Source organism: Pomacea canaliculata, linkage group LG11 (assembly GCF_003073045.1).
Source record: "Pomacea canaliculata isolate SZHN2017 linkage group LG11, ASM307304v1, whole genome shotgun sequence".
NCBI lineage: Eukaryota > Metazoa > Mollusca > Gastropoda > Architaenioglossa > Ampullariidae > Pomacea > Pomacea canaliculata.
This window is the reverse complement of record NC_037600.1, coordinates 6950771-6975408: the sequence shown is the minus strand read 5'-3', so window position 1 is coordinate 6975408 and position 24638 is coordinate 6950771. Positions and strand designations below refer to the sequence as shown.

The 24638-nt window shown below is 37.1% G+C and overlaps 3 protein-coding genes across 3 annotated transcripts; all 3 read right to left on the bottom strand.

The window, feature by feature from the left end:
• Nucleotides 1-2727: 2727 nt before the first annotated feature.
• LOC112575697 lies at nt 2728-12842 on the bottom strand. Its single transcript, XM_025257675.1, has 13 exons — nt 12179-12842; nt 9549-9623; nt 8346-8485; nt 7875-8006; nt 7268-7468; nt 6889-7014; nt 6015-6221; nt 5580-5705; nt 5132-5335; nt 4716-4833; nt 4473-4527; nt 3164-3874; nt 2728-2781 (listed from the first exon to the last, which is right to left on the bottom strand). Exons 2-13 carry the CDS (start codon nt 9614-9616, stop codon nt 2728-2730), a joined length of 2142 nt encoding a protein of 713 aa, XP_025113460.1. The 5' UTR covers nt 9617-9623; nt 12179-12842.
• A 59-nt stretch (nt 12843-12901) lies between these two features.
• Nucleotides 12902-18634, bottom strand: LOC112574911. The gene is made up of 9 exons (XM_025256284.1): nt 18384-18634; nt 18067-18206; nt 17609-17740; nt 17016-17216; nt 15941-16066; nt 14895-15101; nt 14292-14417; nt 13831-14034; nt 12902-13655 (listed from the first exon to the last, which is right to left on the bottom strand). Exons 2-9 carry the CDS (start codon nt 18188-18190, stop codon nt 13591-13593), a joined length of 1185 nt encoding a protein of 394 aa, XP_025112069.1. The 5' UTR covers nt 18191-18206; nt 18384-18634; the 3' UTR covers nt 12902-13590.
• Nucleotides 18635-20513: 1879 nt separating this feature from the next.
• Nucleotides 20514-24148, bottom strand: LOC112575696. The gene is made up of 5 exons (XM_025257674.1): nt 23958-24148; nt 23018-23172; nt 22223-22714; nt 21406-21758; nt 20514-21025 (listed from the first exon to the last, which is right to left on the bottom strand). Exons 1-5 carry the CDS (start codon nt 24129-24131, stop codon nt 20652-20654), a joined length of 1548 nt encoding a protein of 515 aa, XP_025113459.1. The 5' UTR covers nt 24132-24148; the 3' UTR covers nt 20514-20651.
• Between the last annotated feature and the right edge of the window lie 490 nt (nt 24149-24638).

Here is a 24638-nt window from a genome sequence, read left to right as displayed (position 1 = left end):
AATCCCTCCAGAAAAAAGCAGAGAAGGTCTTTTTGAAATTTTTATAAAGTATATAATAATCAGAGCAAAAAGACAGATTTTATCAAATGTAATTAATTTGGTGAATTTACATTGTATTCGTAGTTTCACACTGCTATCTGTTTTGGTTTAAACTAAGAAAAGAATGAACTCCAGTCTCTCAAAGCCATGAACTCTTTGGAACTGTAACCCAGATTAGCTGAGAAGTACAACTGGTTAGACTACGTAGTCGGTTCAGTTTTTCAAAATCATCAGACGACCTAAATGAAACGGGGCTAAATTCCATTAAATCCCCTTGATTGGACTCCAAATAAATCACCACTTTCTTCTTAATTCCACGAAGATGTTTTCCTTTCGCAATCAGCACACGTTCACTTGTGTCTTTAAAAAAAGTCTCCAGACTGCTCTCTTCAAAATGTTCTGTGGTGAAGCCACGTGCTGCCAACACTTGTAGGAGCATCGCATCGGTCTGAACATCACACTCAGTCAACACAAGCACATCGTGTTGGTAAAGGTGTAAGCCCGACATTCCGTCTACTGGCGGAGAATGGAGAATGTCGACAACTGATGACCCAGGTATAGAGGGTTCAACCGATGTTTCTGTTAGAAGGAAACACAATGTAGGGTTCACTGGCATATTAAAAAAAGCAATATATACTACTCTTGTTTTTTTCCAGGGATGATGATCTTTCTTACTTTATGGTACAAACAAACAAATATGTCAAAAGCATTTTACACATATTTAATCACTCGTTTTGGGTTCGATCTGGATGGTACCAATACAATGTTTCAATAACCATTATTTGTTAAATTTTTCATTATGATAATTTTTGGACAGTTAAATATTTGTTTTATAGCAGAAAAGGAACAATATCTACCAGTAAATAAGGACTGGAGGTAGTTGACCACTTCATTGGAGCAGATCGCACAATCACTGGGATCTTCACCAGAATGGCCATCCCCGGTGTGATGCACGTGCTTAATCATCGGTCCTTGTGTTGGCGCTTGTCTTTTAGAGGTGTGTGTCCATTCTGTCATTTGACAGTCATTAGCTAATTGCAACAGTTGTTGTTCTCGCAGTACTGCTGGTGGGCAGCTTACAGGCTCAACAAACTGTTTTCCTTGCCAACCACTTGCCACTTTGAGATGGAAACAACTGGCATACCACAGATGTAGTGCTGGCACCTTTTCCAAAAGGTTCTCACACAAAGTCATGAAGGACGAAGAATTGCTGAAAAATACAATGAGTTAAGCCTTAGTGACTCATATATATATATAACTTTAAACTCGCAAACCTTCCTAGTATAGAGCCAACTTCACAGAAGCGCACTGAATATTGTTTGTATGCTAGAGATGATATTTGCATTTAATAGTAACAGTTCTTAGCACAGACAAAGATGGAGTGTTATGTAACATAGTGACTGTAAGCACATAAAAAGCTTACACATGGCTTCAAGATGAGGTAAATTTTTCTAAAGGTTTTGAGCTACTGTAAATACATGTATTATATGCTAAAAACATTTTTAAAAAATACAAGTATTTTGATTTTTAAAAAAATGTCAAATCATCAACTCAAAATAATAGTCCATTCTAGAAATATGTTCAGTCTCCTGTATGAACCTATCAATTTAAGAACTTGCGCGCTAACAAAACATTAAATAAATAAGCAAATATAAATAACATTGAAAACACAGGGCATGATGTCAGACAGGAACAAATCTCAAACTACCTGTCAGGTTCCGCTTCATCGCACAGGATGAATAATTTTCCTTTCTGTGACATGTCCTCCAATTTTTGGACAACCTCTGTGACGCTCTCCTTCATTAAATCAAACTCCATTAAGGTGACCCGCCCCTTGCGCGACCCTTGCTTTCCGCGGCCTCCATCCTTCGTCTTGCTGAGAATCTCGAAGAGCATGCGCGAGGCCGCGCGACTTGTCGTCCACGTGGACACTACGAAGACGTCATGACCCTGAGACCGCCATCTTCGTCCCATCAGCTCTAGCGTTCTTGTCTTCCCTGTGCCTGGCGGGCCAAGAAGACCTACTCGAGGTGAGCCTTCTTCCAGCAAAAACAAATGTCCTTCGTGCAATATCGGACTTTCAAAAAGGTCTCCGGTCAGACACACAGCGTGTTCACATGTTACTGGAATAATGTCACGTGGTATGATGTCGGGCAGAGAAAGGGAAAATTCTAAGATTGGACTACAGAACCTGCAAGAAATGCAAAGTATCTATGAAGTCAGATGCTCATTATCTCAGTGGTAAATAGAGTGGCAAAATCATTAACCTCGTGAACTCTGGTGAAAGTGTCTTGCCACCTTGCAAAATTTAGGACTGGCTTGCAAAGTTTACTTGGTAATTACAAATAACTACAATCTTCTCATAATGTTTCATATAACATATTTACAAAATAGAGCAAACACATTTTTGATCTTCAAATTATTATTTAAATTTCTTGCAAAGTCAGTGACGACAATTAATTAAACAAAGATTTTGCTGATAAAAATTAACATACCAAAATTAGCATAATTCACGCATGCACATTTTTTTTCTCATTAGCAGACTTTAAGACAGGAGAAAGATGGCAGTACCTGGAAATCACTGTAAGATATTGTTCATGGCTGATAATAGGACTGAAGTCGAGGTTTGTTAATCCACAGTTCATCAACTGTTTCAGATGCCATGTAGTGTTGCCATTGTTAAGCTGTTCAGCCCACAGACATTTGTCTTGAACAAAGCAGCTCGCGGTTAGAGCGTCCTGTCTAGAAATATGATCATCATAATATATCATCAACTTAGAAGAAAGTAAGGATAAAAAAATACATTAACCCGTGACAGGCAATGGTATGGTAACAGTGTATTTTTTCAGTGTCCTTCTTTATGCTTGTTTGCTCTTTTTTTCTGAACTAATTTAAACCTTTAGTTTATTATCTCTTGTTTGCTCTCATGCTGTTTTTTTTTTGGGTGTTTTTGCTAGATAACACTTTTTCAACCATAAAATCTTAGAAAAAATATTGCTCTATCCTATTTTCCTGTCTGTGTGTATGCGTGCTCGTTTGCAGAAGCAGAGGACAGTAATTTCAACATGGTATAACAAATATATCAAATGTTTTAGAACTATTTATATAACGACAATAAAGGAACCTTTAGTTTATCCCTGCGGAATAAGGGTGGTGGTACATTCAGTCTCCCTTCAACATCTACCAGCCTCTCCATATTGTTCCTTTTCAGCACACGACGAAGAATCTCTTGTGAAACATTCGGTAACATCAATGTCTTGCGAACAGGAACATCCCAGTGTTGGTCAGACAGGACATGTTGGAGCATGTGTTCTGCGTTTTGTAGTTGTCTGACTCCACTATCTATTTCTTCAAAAATATTTGAATCATCTTTCTCTTCGTTGTCGCCTCCAGGCTCAGGACCACAAGCCCTGACCACTACAACCATCAGTCCGTACTTGCGATGGACGATTAGAAGGTCAAAGTTCCCGTAGTCTTTATTCAGTTCTCCAAGTTTATCAGGCATAGGCAGCAGGTGGCCATTGAAGACATCTTGTGACATAGCCAGGTAGTTGTCATATTTGAACTGTGAGATGACAAACATAGCCTCGTTCTCGGATTGTGCCAGCAGGTAGAGATTTTGTAGGAGGTCATGCATGGCCTGGTCGTGCCTCAGGACCGTGTCAGTGGATGGCCGAGTTATTAAAACCTTCTCACCGGCAAACTCAACAGGTGTGTATGTATTTTTATTTAGGTATAACGATGGTACGAAGTAAAAACGTGTATCAATGTCTTTATATGTTTTTAGGCAGGACGATGTGAGGTAGTTGATGAAATTATGTGTGATTTCCTTATTCTGAAACAGATATAAGTAACCATAATTTAAAATTAGCGTAATTAATTTTTAATATGCAACTTGAACTATGACTTAAAAGTAAGAAAATAGTAACAGTAGATCCTCTGTTAGCTCATTTTTTCTGTGGGTTATAAATAAATATATTAAATGTATTATATACTTGACAAAAACCTATTACAAAAAAAAAAAAAACTAAACTCAATGTTCTTTATGGACAACAATCAGCATGTTGAAAAATTATGCTAAAATCAAAGAGCTGTAGCGGAAGACTAGTAAATTCTATAATAATTTAATAGACAACCATAGGTAACTAATGAAAATAAAAAAATAACTAAATAGTAAACAACCGAGTAAATGATTAATGAATCACAACATGATTTAAAAGTTAAGTTAAGAAGGGGAGTTAACAGGTACTTATCAGGCTTCGATCACAAAAGAGTTTAAAGACACAAGCAAAACATTCTTTAGCACACTTCGATGTAAAAGGAAAGCTATGAAGGACACCTACTGTGCTACTGTTAGTTTGTAAACATAAACAAAAATTGCTGCCATTAACATATTATGTCTTTACATTTATAATTTCAGTAATAATTTTCACCTTCTTTCGCAACAGCTTTAGCTTGTCTTCAGAAGCTCGTCTCTTCAAAGAACGTCTGCACACACAAGAAATTCTGTAAGAAAACTAAAAACAAGTAGACAATACAGGATGAAGATAAACAGACTGGATAAAGGAGAAACAAAGAAGTGTGCTTAATGGGACCTGTTCATGGTTAGGGAACACTTTATCTGCATAAAGAAGTTTGGGTACGAAAATAAACGAAATGTTTCATTTTTCATTTACCTTTTTTCTCGTCGTAACCTACACAGAAGAATCATACAGGAGATGATGATTGCTATCAGAGAAGCAACTCCAATAATTGCTACTACAATAACGGTTGTGTATGAGACTTTCACAGGGTCTGAAAAAGGAGAAAAAACGTTTTTCATTAAAACCAACTCATTAGCAAATAGTTTTATACTTCATTTCTATAGTAAATTAAAATATTCTTTATTCATGTTCCTCTCACAGTAAAATTATATTTTTAGTAATTGGCACCGTGGCTCGATTATTTGCATACATATTTTTTTGTCAGTTTTATGGTCAAATATGTTAAATTAATGTAAAATATAACAGCTTTACTTTACTGACAAATTAACAACAATTAATTGAAAACTGCAATGAGGCTGCAAATGAGTACAATATGTTTTGACTTCTACCTGCTATAAAGGTAACATCACACGACTCAGAGTCAGCAGGCTCAGAGCCATGCAGGTGACAAGCGTACGTCACATTTTGCCGACGTGACGTTCGAGGCAGTGTGATGACGACGCGATCCGTGACGTTGGTGCCGAGGGCGTATCCCGGCTCGTTGGTGCAGTCCAGCTGGTCATCCAGCCACGTGCAGCTAACGACAGTGACGCCTGCGATGTATAAAATTCCCTTTTCATATACATAAACATGCGTAAGATATATATATATAGAGAAAGACAAATAAAGTTCTGAGTTCACCTCAAAAGATTAAACTAATTTATAACCGTATTTTAACGTTTCTTGAATTAACTGCAAAGAAAATACTGCGTCTGTTCCCATATTACTGAAAAGATAATAACACAGTGGTTACAAATATAATAAATGATACATTCTAATATTTTCGTGTTTCTTTACCTCGACCCTTCAGACGGATTACCCTGAAGTCCTGCCTGGCTTTACTGATATCAACACTGAAGATGCATGTTAGTTCTGCCAAGTCCAAGTCCTTCACATTTGAAACTGAGCAGGATGAATTGGCAGCTGTACAAAGGATGAACAAAAGTATTAAAGACTACAAGTGATAATAATAAATTATTAATACAACCAAGATAAATTCATGTATATCTAGGTGGAGAGACTTACAGACCATTTCATGCCCATCTGAGAGAAGTAATTTCTCCCTCTGAATCTCCTACTCGAGGCACAGATGTCTGTGTATACTATGTAGACTACAGTCGCCTTACTAGAGGACCACAAAAATCAACTGGCAACATTCTAGGTAGAAGGCTTTCATGGTTTTATCCTGACAACCCCCGCGATGGGAACGGGATACCTGTACTTATGTCCTACCTTTCTGAAGTGTAAAAGAACAGTTGTCGTAGAGAAACGGCTCAGTGCCTGAGCTCTGACAGCTGTATGTTCCTTCGTGAGACTCTGTAGCATTGGTTATTGTGAGACTGAGGTATCTGGACACTCTCCTGTCAAACTGAAAACCTTCAGAAGTGGTGCAGTTCAGAATGTTTCCATCCCACGTGCAGTTTAGCACAGCATCTGAACCTAAAGATACGACATAAGATATTGTACATCTAAATACTTAAAAAAACCCAAAAATAATCAAACAAAAAGTCTCATAACTGACCATATATTTTGTTATACAAAATGTCCCATAAGGTAAAAACTAAAAAAAAAAAATTCGCTGCAGCTTGTGAGCGATACCTAACCTGCTTGTAATGATCTGATTCAGCATTGCGTTTGTGGTATAATTTATTACCATGTGCAGAAAGCAGTTTGTTTCTATTCTACAAGTTTACAACATGTGTGAACGGTGTTCTAGTTCTCTCCCTTTCCTCAAGAAAGAATTGCATCACCAGTAGTCTTCCCAGAGAAAATATTAGATAATTTGCCTGGTGCGAATTAAAAATATTAATTGAAGATAAAACATGTAGCAACTGTTTAAGAAAACCTACTTCTTATTAAATAAAATATTTAAAAAAATGTTAACGAATATAAATATGCAAATGCAATCCTTTCCTATGATTTCAATAAGTACTAATATTATCGCGAGGTACGTTTTCATCGAAAACAAACCAGTTGAAGAAAATAAGAATCCTTTGTTACAAACTGTGACTATGAAGCACTTCGGGAAAGATTTTGAAAATGGGCACGCAGGCTAACAAGGGACATAAACTACAGCACAACAAAGCAAAAATAATGTCTGTAGGACCTTCTCTAGAGTGATGATAGACTCTAAAGTCTGTGCGAGACTTGTTGAGGTCCTCAGGAAAGTAGCACGTGACTGCAGTTTCTGTTTCCAGTTTGACGGAAGGGATGTCGCAGGCTGACCTTCCATCTAAAGAACAGAAAGTAAACACTAAACATCAATAAGATACAACTTTGTGGACAGTAAGCGGTCCCTGGTTTGAAAACATGTCACTCATAGAAATAACAGTTCTCCAGTTTCTGCTTCAGAATTTGTAGAAAAAAAAAACGTTTATCATATCTGGTACTCTGATATTCCCACAAAAATATCTATAAATAAACACTTTCATAATAACTGTTATATTTACTTTGACTTATAAAATAAATTGAAGTGTAGGTCTCACCTAGCTTGATGTTGAGGTCGCAGCTAAAGAAGGAGTCTGGTCCATAACTCACTAGTCGACAATCGTAGGTGCCGAGCTCAGATGCTGAAACTCGGGGAATCACTAGCGACAGTTTGGTGGATATCCTTCTGTCGTACGTGTATCCTTGACCCGTGAAGCAGGATAAGTTCCCCGACCACCACCAGCAGTCAAGGACAGCATCTTCGCACATAGGGAAAATTTTATGGTAAGTACGATCATCAATAAATGAGGAAAAAAAACTCTTTTTTAGTATGATAACTTATTGCCATATAGAGATATCACATCCATGATGACTACAAACTTTCCCATAAAACTGAAAAACCACAAAATGTAATCCGGACAGAAAGAGAATGAATAATTCCAGGTATCATGAGTTAGACTCTAACTGTTAGAGTAATATAAACTGTAATATTTATCTATGAGCTATATCATATAGTTTCAATCATGCATATGTGTATGCAACAAATAAGTTAATGTGTAGTATTATCCTCTACCAACCGAAGCAAAGAAATACATTTGGGAAAATTAGAATTAGTGAGAAAAAAACAAACAAACAAAGAGAAACAAGGAAAAATGTGAATGTAACCTGGACGGCCGTCACTGTATCGATAGACAGTAAAATCTCTCTTTGTTTCACTGACATCTTCAGGGAAATAACACGTGAGGACTGTGCTTCTTCTTGGTTTCACTGAGGGAACAGTGCATATTATTTGGCTTCCTGTATTGGTAAAATACACGATATTATTATTATTATTCATTATTATTATTAAGGTAACGGATGTATTTATAACGAGGATGAAAGAAATGTATAACTTCATTTCAATTATCATGATATTCAAAAGGTCTTTATTCTTCTTCATCGTTAGACTGTCCCATACTTTATAATTACACAAAAATGCTTATTATAACAAAAATTAACTCTTTTAAGTTGCTAGCAGAAAAATCTTCGTAGTATAAAATAATGTTGAATGGAACACGAAAGAGTAATTTAGCCTTAAAGAATTTGTGTATATATATATTAGAATCCTACCAAACAAATGTAAGAAGAGTTACTGACCTGCTGCTGACACGTTTGAATGTAATGAGATGTAAACACTCAAGAAAAGTGCAGACACAAAAAAACGAAGCCGAAACGATCTCCCAGATGGATGTGAACCACGTGATTTGAAACACCCGTCCATTATACTGGATGTCAGTCTGAAATAGTGAACAAAAACAAAAAATATATATACATGTATACGGCAGAGTAAACATTAAGATAATACAACCCCTTGTGACACATCAACACAACATTTCACATCACTCTACAATGGTTACAGTTTTAAAATAGGTGATATATGTTATTGCCTCACCCTAGTAGAAAAAAGTCTGTTAACTGCTCTTCGAGTTAACAGTTGTGACCCTAGATTGCACTCTGGTGGACTTGTTTTATGAAAGGATGTTCGTTTAGGGTCACTCAGCTGTGACACCGGTTGAGGAATACGAGGTTCATATTAAAACCGGTTTACCAGAAACCAGCCACTGCATTGTATCTATTGACAATAAGACTTCAGAAGTGTAGGAAGGAAGTGTAGGCGGGTAGGGTGGAGGCAAGGGTCACGGTGTCGGCTTGAATGTCTGTCGTCAGGTCAAGGTAATTAAACACACATGAGAAGGCAGTTAGTGTCACACGAAACTGGATAAAACTTTTGATTGTCAGATATAAACTGTCTCCGGTCTGTGACAGAAACCCACTGTAAGCCGTGAGGCCCAAAACAAGGAGGGAAGTCTCGAGGGTTTTCATATAAGGGCACTTTCGGTTGTTGCTGTGTCGTCTTCTAACAACATCCTATAAATGACAATGTAACGAACTCAGTAATTCTGTTTCGACTAATCCTTTCAATGACCATAGACGAAGCAAACGCACAAACACAAGCTATTACTATTGAGGGATGCTTATTCTAGTATATTGTTGAATAAATGTCACAATATCCAAATAGAATTAAATTTTACATTTTACAAGACAATACCGTAAACATGTTGCTAGAAATACATATCTTGCTAGATATACATATTTGTTTAATAATGAACTCATCTCTTAGTGCACACATTACTTAGTAATCTTATATATTCATAAATACATCTCTGTAGTCTTATATCAAATAGCTTATGATCACCGAGACCAAAAGGTATGTAGTATATTTTCTTCACATGGGGTATACCATTGTCAATGCAACATTCACTAGTAGGACAATGACACAATAACTCGTTCATAACATACCTGGGACAACCCGTCGAATCGTATTTCTGCTTCAGTATCTTCTTAACAATCAGCGACCTCTTCTTCATACATAATCTGTGCACACACAGTGTAACCAGTCGTCAGTGTTTGTAGAACACACCTTTGTCACTGTCCGACTGTGTGGCAGCCATGACAGTTATGACTAGAATTACTATTTTTAGGTTAAGTGGATTATTTTTTCATAGGTCTGGATTGGTGGTTCAAACGAAATTATATTTCAATGACACATTGCTGAGACGACTCCTGTGAGTGGCTGGCCTCGTCCTGATGGTATGTCATCTACAGACCACTCACCATGAAATGGACAGCTTTGATACTCTGATACTTAGGTACTTTTATCGGGAATCTCCAAACCACCCAACAATAGAATAACTACTCCATTTCTGGCAACAGTGCGTGTGCGAGTAACTGGGGTAGGTTTACGAATTCGAAGTGTTTTAGTTTTGATAAACAATACATTAAGCCGTATTAACATGCTTCTTTACAGGAGACAAGAGTTTATATACACATATATATCCCGTAAGAGTTTAGATGACATTTCACAGGTTTAAATAAGGATGAGGTTGAAACTTATTGTTTTTAGGGTTGACTAGATCGTTTTAAGGTTTGGAAGATACTATCTGCGTGCTGGTGCTTATTGAAACTATCTGCTCTCTGTAAGATCAAGAATAATCAGAGACCGCTGGGATGTGCACTGAGATGTACACTGGGATGTACACGGGGCGAGAAGATTATTGCCTTTTTATGGATTGTATTGTTGAAAAAGACACTGGGAGTAATCACTATCACAGATACAGGTGGTAAGCTTCACCTATACACTTACCAAAGGATGAGAACTATAAAGCGAATGTAAGTCCTTGCCCTCGGCGAAAAGAAGCAGGCCAACGACAAGTGTCATGTTTTCAAAGTTGTCCAACGGTATCCAGACCCTGCGGATATTGTCTTGTGTCATTTGTGTCAGTACAACACTCATCAGTTGAGCTACAACGGAAGGCTGTCCCAGTTAGACAATAATAAACCCAGATTACAGCATGCTGGCAATGAAGACTAAATGTCTGCTTCAAGGTCTGTTATCCGGTGTGACCTTTGAACCTTGTGTACCGGCGAGAGATACGCATGCGTAGACTAAGTCGACTCGCCACCTTGATTACTTTAGACGAGTACAGCTAATAATGATATTTTCATTACAGGAGAATTTATATACTAGACTTAACATCTTTCACGGTTAAAAGACATACATATGTAAAATTGTTTACTTTACCGTTAGACTAGCACTTTGATATCCCGATAGGTTGCATTCACTTGTCATAAATGTCTTTACTCTTGCCTTCTTTTTCTCTCTTTCTCTGTGTTTGTGTGGGAAAAGAGAGAGAGAGAGTAGAGAAAAACGAGAAAATGAACAGTATTTTATGCAAGCATACCATGTTTCATTTCAGAAATGATCTACAGAAATCGAAAGAGCTTTATATTCATGACAGCAGTTACACCTAATGGAACATCCTACTTTTAACCTTTAAATGTCCGCTTTTTCAAACCTTTTTAACACATAATTGACACGAGAATGTTAAGAATGTTAATTAACAGTCGCAAGATTTCTGGGACGAACACCTGTCAGGAAGATCGGATTGCGTTCTTCATTTGCTTAATATTATGTGACTTTCTAAACATTTACTTTGCCTTTTATCCATCTGGAAAAGACGCTTATCTCCCTTTCCTCTTCTGTATGTGCGTGCGTAGGCGTACAATGTGTGTGTGTGTGAGCGTGAGACAGAGAGAGAGGAAATGTTGACTGGGCATCATGGCGATGGAGTAGTAGCAAACATCTTTACACAAAAAACATAGGGTGAAAACACACATTTTTTACTTAGAAAGATATAGAACTTTTCTTGGTGTTGTAGTTGTTCTATTTATTTGAAGAAAATGATTTTGAAATGAAAGCGATAGGTTTCATTGATTTCAAACATGTGCAACATGTTTATTACTTAGAAGAAAAATTAAAAATTTAAAAAACTGGTTTATAGAGTGGTTGATGAACTTTTGCAATGTGCGGACATTAAGATTTCTGTGATCTGCTCTTGTATCCACTAATGCACTTTACCTGCTCCAATCAGTCCCCGCAAATACGAATGTAAGGCTGTATGACAGGCCAGTTGCCTTGATCAGATATTCTTTAATTCTGTATGTGTTTTTATTTATATGAAGAGATTGTACGAAATATAAAATTTCTTCTATGTCTTGAGATATTTTTTTGCTAGACTCTTTCAAAAACGTAATGACAATATGTGTAACCTCTTCTTTATGCAACTTGAACAATGAAACACATTTTTTTTATCAAGGGAAATACTCCGAAATGTCAAGTTAAGATTTCATTAAATTCACTTTATTGAAAAATCTAAGCAGAAAATAAACTAAATAGATATAAATAATTTAAAATATGTTTTATAATGGTCACGTTCAGGAAAAGTTAAAATTTTTATAAGACAAATTGTCACAATATGTATCATAAAAGGACAGCCAGCCTCATGGTATAAGTACATATGTCTTATTCTTCCCTATAACATATCACTTTATAATTTATTTACATTTATAATTTAAGTAATAATGTTTACCTTCTTTTGTAACAATTTTAGCTTTTCTTCAAAAGCTCGTTTCTTTGAAGACCGTCTGCACACAGAAGAAATTCTGTAAGAAAACTAAGAACAAGTAGACAATACAGGATGAAGATAAACAGATTAGATAAAGGTTAAGAAGCGTGTTTAATGGGACCGACCTGCTAAGGGTTATGGAACCTTTATCTGCATAAAGAAGTTTGGGTACGAACAAAAACGAAAAATGTGTACAAAGATGCAATTCATGGGTTGTTTTATTCTTGTGTATGGGAAAACCAGCCTATGTGAATTTCGGGAACAGCCCTTCCTGGCCCCCAAAACAAGATCCCCAGGGTACCTGTGGAGTCCTGACTCAGTCACGATAAAACAATGATGCTCCCCTTGCATTTTGCTGAGGTATTCTTGCTTGGCCTTGTCTTCATGCCCAATCCCCCATTTTTGAGGTGTAGGCACTTGCATACTCGAATGACATTTAGCAGGTGTTATAAAATCTGTTAAAAAGTGAGGCACTTGGTGCAGTTCTGCTGGTCTAACATGCAGATTTAAAGTTCGATGCAGTTATTCAACCAGTTATTCTGGCCCACAGTGCAGACTTTAACTGAAGCCTGGTTGATGTCTGTACAAATTCTGCCTGGTCATGTATGAAGAGTAGGCAGAAGTTATCTGCCACCCTCCTGATATTTCCATAGTCCTTGTCTGGATAGCTGTTGACAAGTCCGGTGGAAGCCCAACCATTATGGCTTTTGGCATAAAATTAGTAGAATAATCCTTAACAACAGATAAAACAACTGCATTTGGATGAGTGGATTCAAATCTTTGAAGAAATCTTCCACATTTTCCTTACAACTTGAAAATTCACAATAGGCAGTCACATTACCTTGGCTTTTAAGACTTGTGATGTTCCAATCAGCTTATGAAGCATCTCCTTGATCCAGGCATCCTGGAAGAGTTTGTAACTATCCAGAGTCTTGTAATGCTTCATCTGCTCTTTGGTGTAGGCATTGAAACTGGTGATAAGCAAAATACCAAAGACAGTTTAATGCTAGTGAACTAATGCAGAAAGTTGTGTTTTTGAATTAAAGGCATCGACTGCAAACAAATGATATATTATTTTACTTGTTTGTGCTAGAAGAGAATATTGAGCCACAAAAAAATATTAATCACATTTTATTGCTCAACAAGCTCACCTGCAGGCAAGACAGCTGTACACGTCAGTGTAGGTCACATCTAGCCATGCCATTCTGTCTCTTCCATATTCCTTTTCTTGGATGATGTACGGATGTACGTCGCCAGTCCCTTTCATTTTTGAATCATATCTCAGTCTCACGTCGGGTGGCAGTGAGAACTTGTAGTCAGTTTGTAAATCAGATATGGCCACAAACCGATAAGAGTCGCTCAAGAAACGCGAAGCGCTAGAGATGCAATATGGCGGACAGCGCCTCGTTGCTAAAGTGTGTGTCACGTGAGGAAAAACGACCTATTGGAACCGTGGCCCAATTATTTGCATACAGTGATTTTTTGTGTTTGTTTTTTAGTCAAATATGTAAAATAAATGTAAAATATAAACAGCTTTACTTTACTTACAAATTCAAAGCACTTAATCTAAAATTACAATGAGACCCTAAATGAGTGCACTATGTTTTGACTTCTACCTGCTATAAAAGAAACATCACATGACTCAAAGTCAGCAGGCTCAGAGCCTTGCAGGCGACAAGCATACGTCACATGTTGCCGACGTGACGTTCGAGGCAGTTTGATGACGACACGATCAGTGACGTTGGTGCCGAGGGCGTATCCCGGCTCGTTGGTGCAGTCCAACTGGTCATCCAGCCACGTGCAGTTAACGACAGGGATGCCTGCGATGTATAAAACGCCATGTTTTTAATATGTGTGTTTTTGAGAGAGAGAGAGAGAGAGAGAGAGAGAGAGAAAGAGAAAGAGAAATAAAGCTATGAGTTCACCTCAAAAGAGAAAACTGATCTATAAACCATATTTCCACTTTTGTAGAATTAACCGCAAAGAAAATCCTGCGTCTGACATTACTGAAAAGTCAGTAACATAATGATGATCCAAATAATAAATGGTACATTTGAATACTTTCCTGTTTCTTTACCTCGACCCTTAAGACGGATTACCCTGAAGTCCTGCCTGGCTTTCCTAATATCAACACTGAAGATGCAATTTAGTTCTGCCAAGTCCAAGTCCTTCTCATTTGAAACTGAACAGGACGAATTCGCAGCTGTACACAAAATGGAAAAGCTTATTAAAGACTACAAGTGATATAACGAACTATTAGTACAACCAAGATAATTTTTTTTCCTTTCCTGAATCCCCTGAACGGGGAGAAATAAATGTTTATGTATACAGTACAGTCGCCTCACTAGAAGACCACAAGCATCAACTGGCAACAGTATAGGAAAGCAAAGCTTTCGTGGTTTTACCTCTGTAAAAGACCATTCTTCAGGGTATATAAAACAATAACAAGATAGAGCATAATGTTGCTAGAAACTGGCAATATCATGGAGAAACTTTCTGAAACATGTTCAGAAAAGGCCAGAGTAGCTAGCCTTTTCAACCTTCGCGTCTATTCAATAAATAAATTTCCTTTTCTGTTATTAAGGGAGAGCCTAACATTTAATGCTGATTAACCAAATTGGGTGGGTGCCGCCCCTACACCACCCTCGATGGGGAAGAAATACCTGTACTTATGTCCTACCTTTCTGAAGTGTAAAAGAACAGTTGTTGTGGAGAAATGGCTCCGAGCCTGAGCTCTGACAGCTGTATGTTCCTTCGTGAGCTTCTGAAGCCTTAGTTATTGTGAGATTGAGGTATCTGGACACTTTTTTGTCAAATTGAAAACCTTGAGAAGTGATGCAGGTCAGAATGTCTCCATCCCACGTGCAGTTTAACACAGCATCTGAACCTAAAGATGCGACATAAGGTATTGCCGATTTAAATATTAAAAAAACCTAATCAATAATCAAGCAAAAAGTTTCATAACTGGCCATATATTTTGTTATGCACATGGTCCCATAAGGTGAAATTAAAAAGAAACCTCTGCATCTTGGGAATGATACCTGACCTAGTTGTAGCGTTTGTGGTGTAATGTATTACCATGTACAGAAAACAATTACGACTAACTAAATAATCTTCCAGACTGTAAGAAAGGTTAAAAACAATTCCCTATGAAATTAGCAAGAACAACAGTAAATGTAATAATAATAAGAAAATAATAATTCAGCAGAAAAATATTGCAGAAAAAAGGAAAAATGCAAAAAAAAAAAAACAAACCAAACAAACATTAAAACATTTTTCCATTGTATACGTTTACAACAAGGTTGAACGGCGTTCTAGTTCTTTCCCTTTCTTCAAGAAAAAAACTCATTTCCAGTAGTCTTCCCTGCCGAAAATGTTAGAAAATTTGCCTAAAGTGGGTATTGAAAAAAAGATAATTGAAGATAAAAAGTGTAGCAATTGTTTAAAAAAACCTACTTCTTAGTAATTAAAGTATTTAAAAAATGTTAACGAATATAAATATGAGGATGCACTCCTTATCTGTTAAATGATTTTGACGATGTAACGATAGTATCGAGAGGTACCCTTTCATCGAAAACAAACCAATTTCATTGAAGAAAATAAGACTATTTTGTTATAAACTGCGACTATGAAGCATTTCACGAAAGATTTTTAAAATGAGAAGGCAGGCTAACAAAGGACATAAACTACACCACAACAAAGCTAAAATAATAATGCCTGTAGGACCTTGGCTAGAGTGATGATAGACAATAAAGTCTATACGATACGTCCTGAGGTCCTCAGGAAAGTAACACGTGACTGCAGTTTGTGTTTCCGGTTTGACGGAAGGGATATCGCAGACTGATCTTCCGTCTAAAGCACAGAGAGTAAACAATAAACGGCAATAAGATACAACTTTGTCAACTTACTGTTTTATATGGACAGTAAGCGGTCAATGGTTTGAAAAGCATCATTTCACTCATAGAAATAACAGTCCACCAGTCTCTGCTTAAAGATTTGTAGGAAAAAAAACATTGATCAAATCCGGTACTATATTTTCACAAAATGGCAATAAAAGATTTACATCCTCCAAACCACCACCTCCTCCTCCTCCTCCTCCTCCTCATGATCATCATCATCATCATCATCATCATCATCACCACCACATTTATTGGCTCATAAATCAAACCGAGAGAATGAGCTTAAAAATATACACGCCATCTTCATACACACAACTGTAAGATATTGGATAAGAGCTGTGAGGTTAGAACAAAGGTTAAGAGTTAGGATCAAGGTTAAGGATGGGGAATAATGTTATGATTTAAGCCTCAAAAATGACTTGTGTAACATTAGGGTATAGTAAGGATGTACCCTAATTTTCATTTCATTGCAGTTTTACCGTATGAAAATGTTTAAAATTGCAGCGTTAAGAAACCAAGGATGTTCCCTGGTACAATGATTATTATCACTAACTTTCAAGGAAGTATTTTAAGGATTTGTGTTTAGATCATTTCCAGAAAAAAATCCCTTGCAAATTAGTTTGATATTCACCTAAATGTAAATATTACAGGAAAAGCACATTACCATGTCGTTGTGATATCTACGATAGCGAGTAAAAATGTCAGTCCTCGCCATGGATCTCTAATATTTCTTGACTCTAGATTATATTTAAGTCGACTATTTATACTTGATCTTAACCACTCTAACGTTTCCTAGCGTTCTGTTGTATTATCGTAAAATTTCTCTCTATAAAGAAACACTGTCATAATATTTGCTGCTTTATTGCTTTGACCTGTAAAATAAATTGAAGTGTAGGTCTCACCTAGCTTGATGTTGAGGTCACAGTTAAAGAAGGAGTCAGGTCCATAGCTCACTAGTTGACACACGTACGCGCCGAGCTCAGATACTGAAACTCGGGGAATCACCAGTGAGAGTTTGGTGGATATCCGTCTGTCGTACTTGTATCCTTCAGCCGTGAAGCAGGATAAGTTCCCCAACCACCACCAGCAGTCAAGGACAGCATCTTTGCACATAGGGAAAATTTCATCGTAAGTATGATCATCAATAAATGAGGAAAAAAAACCCCTCTCTTTTAGTACGATAACTTATTGTCATATGGAGATAACACATCCATGATGACTACAAACTTTCACATAAAACTCAAAAATAAATACTACAAAATGCAATCCGGATAGAAAGAGAACTAATAATGCCAGGCATCATGAGTTAGAGTGATATTTACTGTAATATTTAACACCAAACTATATCATACCGTTTCAAACATGCATATGTGTATGCAACAAATTAGTTGATGTGTAATAGTATCCTCTACCCACAGATGCTAAGAAATACATTTAGGAAAATTAGAGTTAGTGAGAAAAAACAAAGAAAAGCAAGGAAAAGTGTGAATGTAACCTTGACGACTGTCACTGTATCGATACACAGTAAAATCTCTCTTTGTTTCACTGACATCTTCAGGGAAATAACACGTGAGGACTGTGCTTCTTCTTGGTTTCACTGAGGGAACATCGCACATTATTTGGTTTCCTGTGTTGGTAAAATACATGATTCATTATTATTATTATGAGAAGTAGTATTAAGCTAATGGATGTAGTTATAACGACGATGAAAAAATATGTCTGCATTTCAATTATCGTGATATTCAAAAGCGCTTTATTCTTATTCATCGCTAAACTATCCTTTACTGTATTATTACATAAAAATACTTATTATAAAAAAATTATTGTAACTTGTTAGCAGACAAATCTTCGTATCATAAAATAAAGTTGAATGGTAAACAAAAGAGTAATGCAGTTTTAAAGAATATATATACATTAGGATCTTACCAAACAAATGTCAAAAGAATTACTGACCTGCTGCTGAAACGTTTGAATGTAATGAGATGTAAACACTCAAGAAAAGTGCAGACACAAAAAGACGAAGTAAAAACGAACTGCCAACGGGATAAAAGCAACGTGATTTAAAGCTCCCGTCCATTATATTGCATGTCAGTCTGAAATAGTGAACAAAAGCAAAAACAAAAAATCACAATGGTATAGTAAATACCAAGATAATACAACCCATAGAGTCACATCAGCACAAAATTTCACATTACTCTAAAATGATTACAGTTTTAAGAAAGGCTGTATAGGCTATTGCCTTATCCTAGTTGGAAAGTCTGTTAACTGACCTTTGAGTTTGCAGTTCCGACCCAAGATTGCACGCTGGTGGACTTGTTTTTATGAAAGGACTGTTCGTTTAGAGTTACTCAGCTGTGACACCGGTTGAAGAAATCGTGATTCATATTAAAACCGGTTTTCCAGAAATCAGCCACTGCATTGTACAGCCTGGCAATAAGACTACGGAAAAAGAAAATGGAAGTGGGTTGGGGTGAAGGCAAGGGTCAAGGTGTCGGCTAGGAAGTCTGTCGTCAGGTCAAGGTAATTAGACACACACAAGAAGGCAGTCTCACACAAAACTGGATAAAACTTTGGATTTTCAGTTATAAACTGATTGTTTCCGATCTCTGACAGAATCCCACTGTAAGGCCCAAAACGAAGAGGGAAGTTTCGAAGGCTTACATTTAAGGGTCTCAGTCTTCTGTACAGTTTCGGTTGTTGCTGTGTCGTCTTGTACCCACATACCATAAATGAGCATGTAACAAACTCAGTAAATCTGTTTGGACTAAGCTTTTTCAAGGCCATTTTTACGAAGGAAACACACAAACACACGAACACAAGCTATTACTAGTGATTTTACTGTATAAGATTGAATAAATGTCACAATATTCAAATATAGTCAAATTATACATGTTACAAGATAATACTGTAAACATCTTGTTAGACATACATATAATAAACTGCTGAAACATTTCGTAGTGCACACACTAGTTTACTGAGTAATCTTAGATAATTATTCGTGAATACATCTCTATAGTAAAGTCTTACATCACATTGCGTATGATCACCGAGACCAACAGGTGTGGAGTACATTTTCTTCACATTGGGTACATGGTTGTCAATGCAACGGTCACTATCTTCTTAAAAATTAGCGACCTTTTCTCCATACATAATCTCTGTGCACACACAGTGTAACCTGTCGTCAGGCAATGAAGAGTAAATGTCTGCTTCAAGGTCTGTCATCCGGTGTAACCTTTGAACCTTGTGTACCGGCGAGAGATACGCATGTACAGACGAAGTCGACTCGCAACCTTGACTAGTTTAGACGAGTACAAATAATAATGTTATTTTCATTACACGAGAAAAAATTTTCTATACTAGACTTAACACCTTTCACGGTTGAAACACAGACATATGTAAAATTGTTTACCTTACCTTTAGACTAGCATTTTGATATCCCGATAGGTTGCATTGTCATGACTGTCTTTACTCTTTCCTTCTTTATCTTTCTTTCTCTCTGTGTGTGGGCAAAGAGAGAGACGAGTATTTTATGAAAGCATACGCCGGTTTTTGCCAGAAATGATCTACAGAAATCGAAAGAGCTTTATATTCATGACAGCAGTTACACCTACTTGAACATCCTACTTTTAACCTTTAAATGTCCGCTTTTTTCAAACCTTTTTAACAGATAATTGACACGAGAATGTTAAGAATGTTAATTAGCAGTCGCAAGATTTCTGGGATGAACACCTGTCATGAAGATCGGATTGTGTTCTTCATTTGCTTAATTAATATCATGTGACTTTCTAAACATTTACTTTGCCTTTTATACATCGGGAAAAGACGCTTATCTCCCTTTCCTCTTCTGTATGTGCGTGTGTAGGCGTACGTGTGTGTGAGTGTATGCCTCAAGGGATGGAGTAGTAGCAAACATCTTTACACAATAAACATAGGGTGAAAAGACACATTTTTTTACTTCGAAAGATACAGAACTTTTCTTGGTGTTGTAGTTTTTCTATTTATTTGAAGAAAATTATTTTGAAATGAAAGCGATAGGTTTCATTAATTTCAGACTTGTAGAACATGTTTATTACTTAGTAGAAAAATTTTAAAAACTGGTTAATAGAGTGGTTAATGACCTTTTGCAAAGTGCGGACATTAAGATTTCTGTGATCTGCTCTTGTATCTACTTATGAGTTTTACCTTCTCTAATCAGTCCACGCAATTACGAATGTAAGGCTGTATGACAGGCTAATTGCCTTGATCAGATATGTAGTACAGGCTAACTTCAGCTGAAAATTCATGCGTTGTCTCTAAAGGAAAACAGAGAATATAATTTATCTGTTCGACTGTGAGAATGAACAAGATATTCGCAATTATTTTTATTCCTGAGATTACACAAAACCTGATATTCATACTATTGCATTACCACTGACAATTAAACATGGTCTGTGAAAAATAGCAAATGGGGGTCTATGTCACGTGTTCATTACAACATCCTTTAAGATTGTTAGAAAACATTAGCTTTAATTTGTGTACTGCTATAAAATGTGTTTCTATCAAATCCTAATCCAGATAAGCTGTGAAGTGCAGCTGGTTACACAGCGCACTCTGTTTATGTAGTCTGAAGGTTTTGTGGGTTTCTTCTTTGCTTCCAAGAAAACCACAACTTTTCTTTTGATGCCATGAACGTATTTCCCGTTGGCTATGAGGACACATTGGCTTGTGTCTTTTAAAATACTATCTGTCTGTGGATACTTTATTAACTTTGTCTTGAAACCACAATTTCTCAACAGCTCGAAGAAGGTCGCATTCTCCTTCACATCAGATTCAGTCAACACCATCATGTCCTTGTCATGAAGGCGAAGCTCAGACGCAGGTGAACCAGGTGCAATGCTTGTGGAAGTAGATTCTGAGGTCAAAGTCACTTTTCCTGTAATCACGAAAACAGGAAAGTAAACTATTAGTGCCTACTAATCATCAATAAAGCTATGAAAGACGTTTACTTATCTATCTAGTCAATTTGTAAATTAATCGATAAAACTAAAGAACTCAGCTCCACATTTTATGGATCAATTTTTCCAGGTGAAGGTGCAATGCAAAACAAACCACGTATATTAGTTTTTACAGATTTTGAGACTACAACCATATAGTTAATAAACATCTGACAGTAATAATGTGCAATGTGTCATTATGAATGCTTAGTGTTTCATTATATCTCTAAAAGAAGGTAGAAACTCGGCTGGTACTTCACGAATTTCTTAAGCGATCTCCTGGTAGTAAAAAGGTGCTGAAAAAAAACATGTTGCCTACTCGTAAATAAAGTTTGAAGGTAGCAAATCGCTTCTTCGGCGCAGGCTTGACAGTCCTGTGGATTTCCTTCAGAGTGCTCTTCCCCACCATGGTACATATACTTGACTGGTGGTCCCTCCGTTGGCGTCCGTGTATGCGACTCAGGAATCCACTTTGCTAAGTTGTATACTTCAGCAGCCTCTGACAGCTGTTTCTCTTTCAAAATGGCTGGCGGACAACTTATAGGGGAAGCCAGAATTTTCACTTGCCAGTTCCTTGGACTATTCTCTGTTAAACAGCTGGAGAACCACAAATTAATATCTGAGACTTTTTTTTGAAGCTTTTCGCAGAAATCCATGAAGAATGTAAAGTCTCTGCAACAAAAGATTACACAAGTCTAGGACCAGTGATTTACAAAATTTCTTTCAAATATTCTAAAGGAAAAACATGAAATCCCAGTAATTCCCAGAATATGTCTATTCATAAAATAATTGTGCGCTGGATATAGGATGCTCATTGTATTTGTCTCTATAGTTGTCAAGAATTCAAACTAAAATCTACTGCATGTAAGACAATGAAAGCTAATACGAATTCAAAATGGCTTAACGTACGTATCAACAAATGGAATGTTTTGCTCAGTGTAAACGGCTTGGGAATTATTACAAATACAAGCATGAAAATTCTTCTTTAAAAAGGGAAAGGGCTGGAAAAAACATAACATAAAAACTACAATATGCAAATTGCTAGGCCGAAATACGTGCACACTTACAAAGTATCACACAGACTTACGCTCTAATGCCACTGAAACATATCTACACAAACGCACAGAGAATCCTACCCATCATTATCCACTTCATCACAGAGAATGAAGAGTTTTTCTTTCAGTTGCAACTTGTCTTCCAGTGCTCTGACAAGGTCTTTTACGCTATATCGTTTCGGGTCATAGGCCATGGGGACGACACGACCCTGAGATACTCGAGGACTTCCTTGCTTGTGACTTCTATCTGTCTTCCTGCTGAGAATCTCACAGAGCATGGAAGAAGCTGCGAGACTGGTCTGGTACAAGGAGATCACAAGCACATCATGACCTTCAGACATCCATCGTCGTCCGATCAGCTCAAGGGTTCTTGTCTTCCCTGTGCCGGGGGGACCGCAGAGACACACTCGGGGTGGAGGATCTTTCAGCACAGACAGGTGGTGCTCATGAAGAATTGTGGCTTCGAAAAGCTTCCCTGTCATACACACAGCGTGTTCTTGTGTTACGGGTAAAGCGACAAGTTTTATGTTGTCGGGCACAGGAAGTGGGGACTGTGAGGCTGGACCACAAAACCTGCAACAACCAAAGTGCAGAGAAACTCATGGAGATTTTTTGCAACAGTGTTTTCCTCTAAGGCATATTTGCTTGCCTCTTTTCTTAGATAAGTTACTTTGACAATGACCTCTTTTTGATAATTTTCAAATATTTTCTCATACCAGTTATCTAAAAATCAATGTGTATCAGTGAATTTGCTTAATTTTTCCTCTCGAAAATTTCCTTAAACGAGTGTTCTTAAACTTTAAGTAAGACAGCAAAAACTTAACATGTAAGATTGAAACACTGGTCTAAAGGGAAACAACCAGCATGTACGGTTACCTGGAAATTGTTGTAAGATACTGTTCATCATTTATAATGGGATCACCGTTAAAAACACTTTTTAACCATAATTTCAAACTCGTGTTGCCACTTTTGAGGCTTTCAGCACACAGGCAGCTGTCCTGAATACTGACATTTTGGAAAGTGTTTTGTGTCTGGAAAGATAAATAAAATTAAGAGTATAATGATTACAGCACTACAGAGAAATAAAAAACAAAAAAGAATACAAGAATATAAATTATGAGATCATGCGACAGGTAGAGCTTAACACCGAGTAAGGTGAGGTAAACTTACTTCGATGACATACAGTTGTACAGAATGATCACGGTAACAATAACACATTATGTGCAAGAAAGATTATTACATCCTTAACTCTTTTTATAATGATAATGATAACCACAACAACCACCACCACCAGTCACGCTTGAAGAACGAATGAGCCATGGCGCGCGCAAAAAGTTCACTGATCAGCAAAGGTCAAAAGGAACTGGAGCCTGTGAAACTGCACCGAACGTAAAGTCTTTGTGTTGAAATTGAAGCAAAGCTACTAATACAAACAGGCACTACATTCCAGATACATGCACGATGGCAAGCTCGTAAACAAAACAACAACAACAACAACAAAAACCCCAAACAAACAAACCAATCAAATGAACAAAAAAAAAAACAAACAAACAAACGAAAACAATAACGCCAAATGTAATTCAAAAATACGCCACATAACACGAAAACACCTGCTGCCTTTCTGTCGCCTTTGTGTTGGATAAAGAGAAGAAGAAAATGAGTGTGAATTTGTTTATGCACATGCGGTGAGGATGTTCTTTTGTGAGAATGAGTATGCGCTGTATAAATCATACGTTGACATCATCATCATTTTTATTATTATTAATAATATTAACCAAATAAATTTTAAAGAGTTATTCAGTAAAATCTTGGTCACCTTTCTGCGGAACATTGGCAGTCTTAAATTCATTTTCCCGTCACTGTCCACCAGTCCCTTCAGACGGTGTTTCCGCAGCTCGCCTCTAAGAACTTCTTCTGAAATGTTGGGTAACATCAGTGTTTTGTGTACAGCAAGGTTCCACTGCTGATCAGACAGAAGATGTTGCAGCATGTGCTCTGCGTTCTAGCAACTGGTTGACTACCTTTCTTGACCTCATCCACTAACATGGTGTCATCTTGACCATCTGCAGACCCAGCGACTGCAAGTCTTGACCGCACCACCACGACTAACCCGTACTGCGAGTGGAAACAATGAGAGGTCAAAGTCCCGTATTCTGGTTCTTGTTGCCTTAGTTTAAGCTGGCATTGGAAGTTGTGACCGGAAAGTTATCTCCTAAAGTAGACAGGTAGCTGTTATAGTCAAACTGTGAGATGACAAACATGGCCTCCTTCTCACTGTCCGCCATCTGGTGAACATTCTCAAGGATGTCTTGCATGGCCTTGTCGTGCTTCATGTCCTCTTCATTGGATTGCTCTGTAATGAATATTTGCTCACCGGCAAATTCTTCAATTCTGTATGTGTTTTTATTTATATAAAGAGATGGTACGAAATAGAAACTTGTTTCTGTGTTTGGATATATTTCTTTGCAGGACTCTTTCAAGAATTTGATGAAAGTCT

Excerpts from the sequence above, each read along its gene's own strand:
- LOC112575697 (XM_025257675.1), bottom strand. The coding sequence starts at position 9,616 with ATGAAGAAGAGGTCGCTGATTGTTAAGAAGATACTGAAGCAGAAATAC. Across the intron at positions 5,706-6,014 it reads TTCTTTTACACTTCAGAAAG|CTGCCAATTCATCCTGCTCA; the intron begins GTAGGACATAAG and ends TCCTTTGTACAG. Across the intron at positions 4,528-4,715 it reads AGGTTACGACGAGAAAAAAG|ACGTTCTTTGAAGAGACGAG; the intron begins GTAAATGAAAAA and ends TTGTGTGTGCAG.
- LOC112574911 (XM_025256284.1), bottom strand. The coding sequence starts at position 18,190 with ATGGACGGGAGCTTTAAATCACGTTGCTTTTATCCCGTTGGCAGTTCG. Across the intron at positions 17,741-18,066 it reads TTCAAACGTTTCAGCAGCAG|GAAACCAAATAATGTGCGAT; the intron begins GTCAGTAATTCT and ends TTACCAACACAG. Across the intron at positions 14,035-14,291 it reads AATCCGTCTTAAGGGTCGAG|GCATCCCTGTCGTTAACTGC; the intron begins GTAAAGAAACAG and ends TATACATCGCAG.
- LOC112575696 (XM_025257674.1), bottom strand. The coding sequence starts at position 24,131 with ATGCTGCAACATCTTCTGTCTGATCAGCAGTGGAACCTTGCTGTACAC. Across the intron at positions 22,715-23,017 it reads TATCTTACAACAATTTCCAG|GTTTTGTGGTCCAGCCTCAC; the intron begins GTAACCGTACAT and ends TGGTTGTTGCAG. Across the intron at positions 21,026-21,405 it reads CCTTCAAACTTTATTTACGA|GAAAAGTGACTTTGACCTCA; the intron begins GTAGGCAACATG and ends TCGTGATTACAG.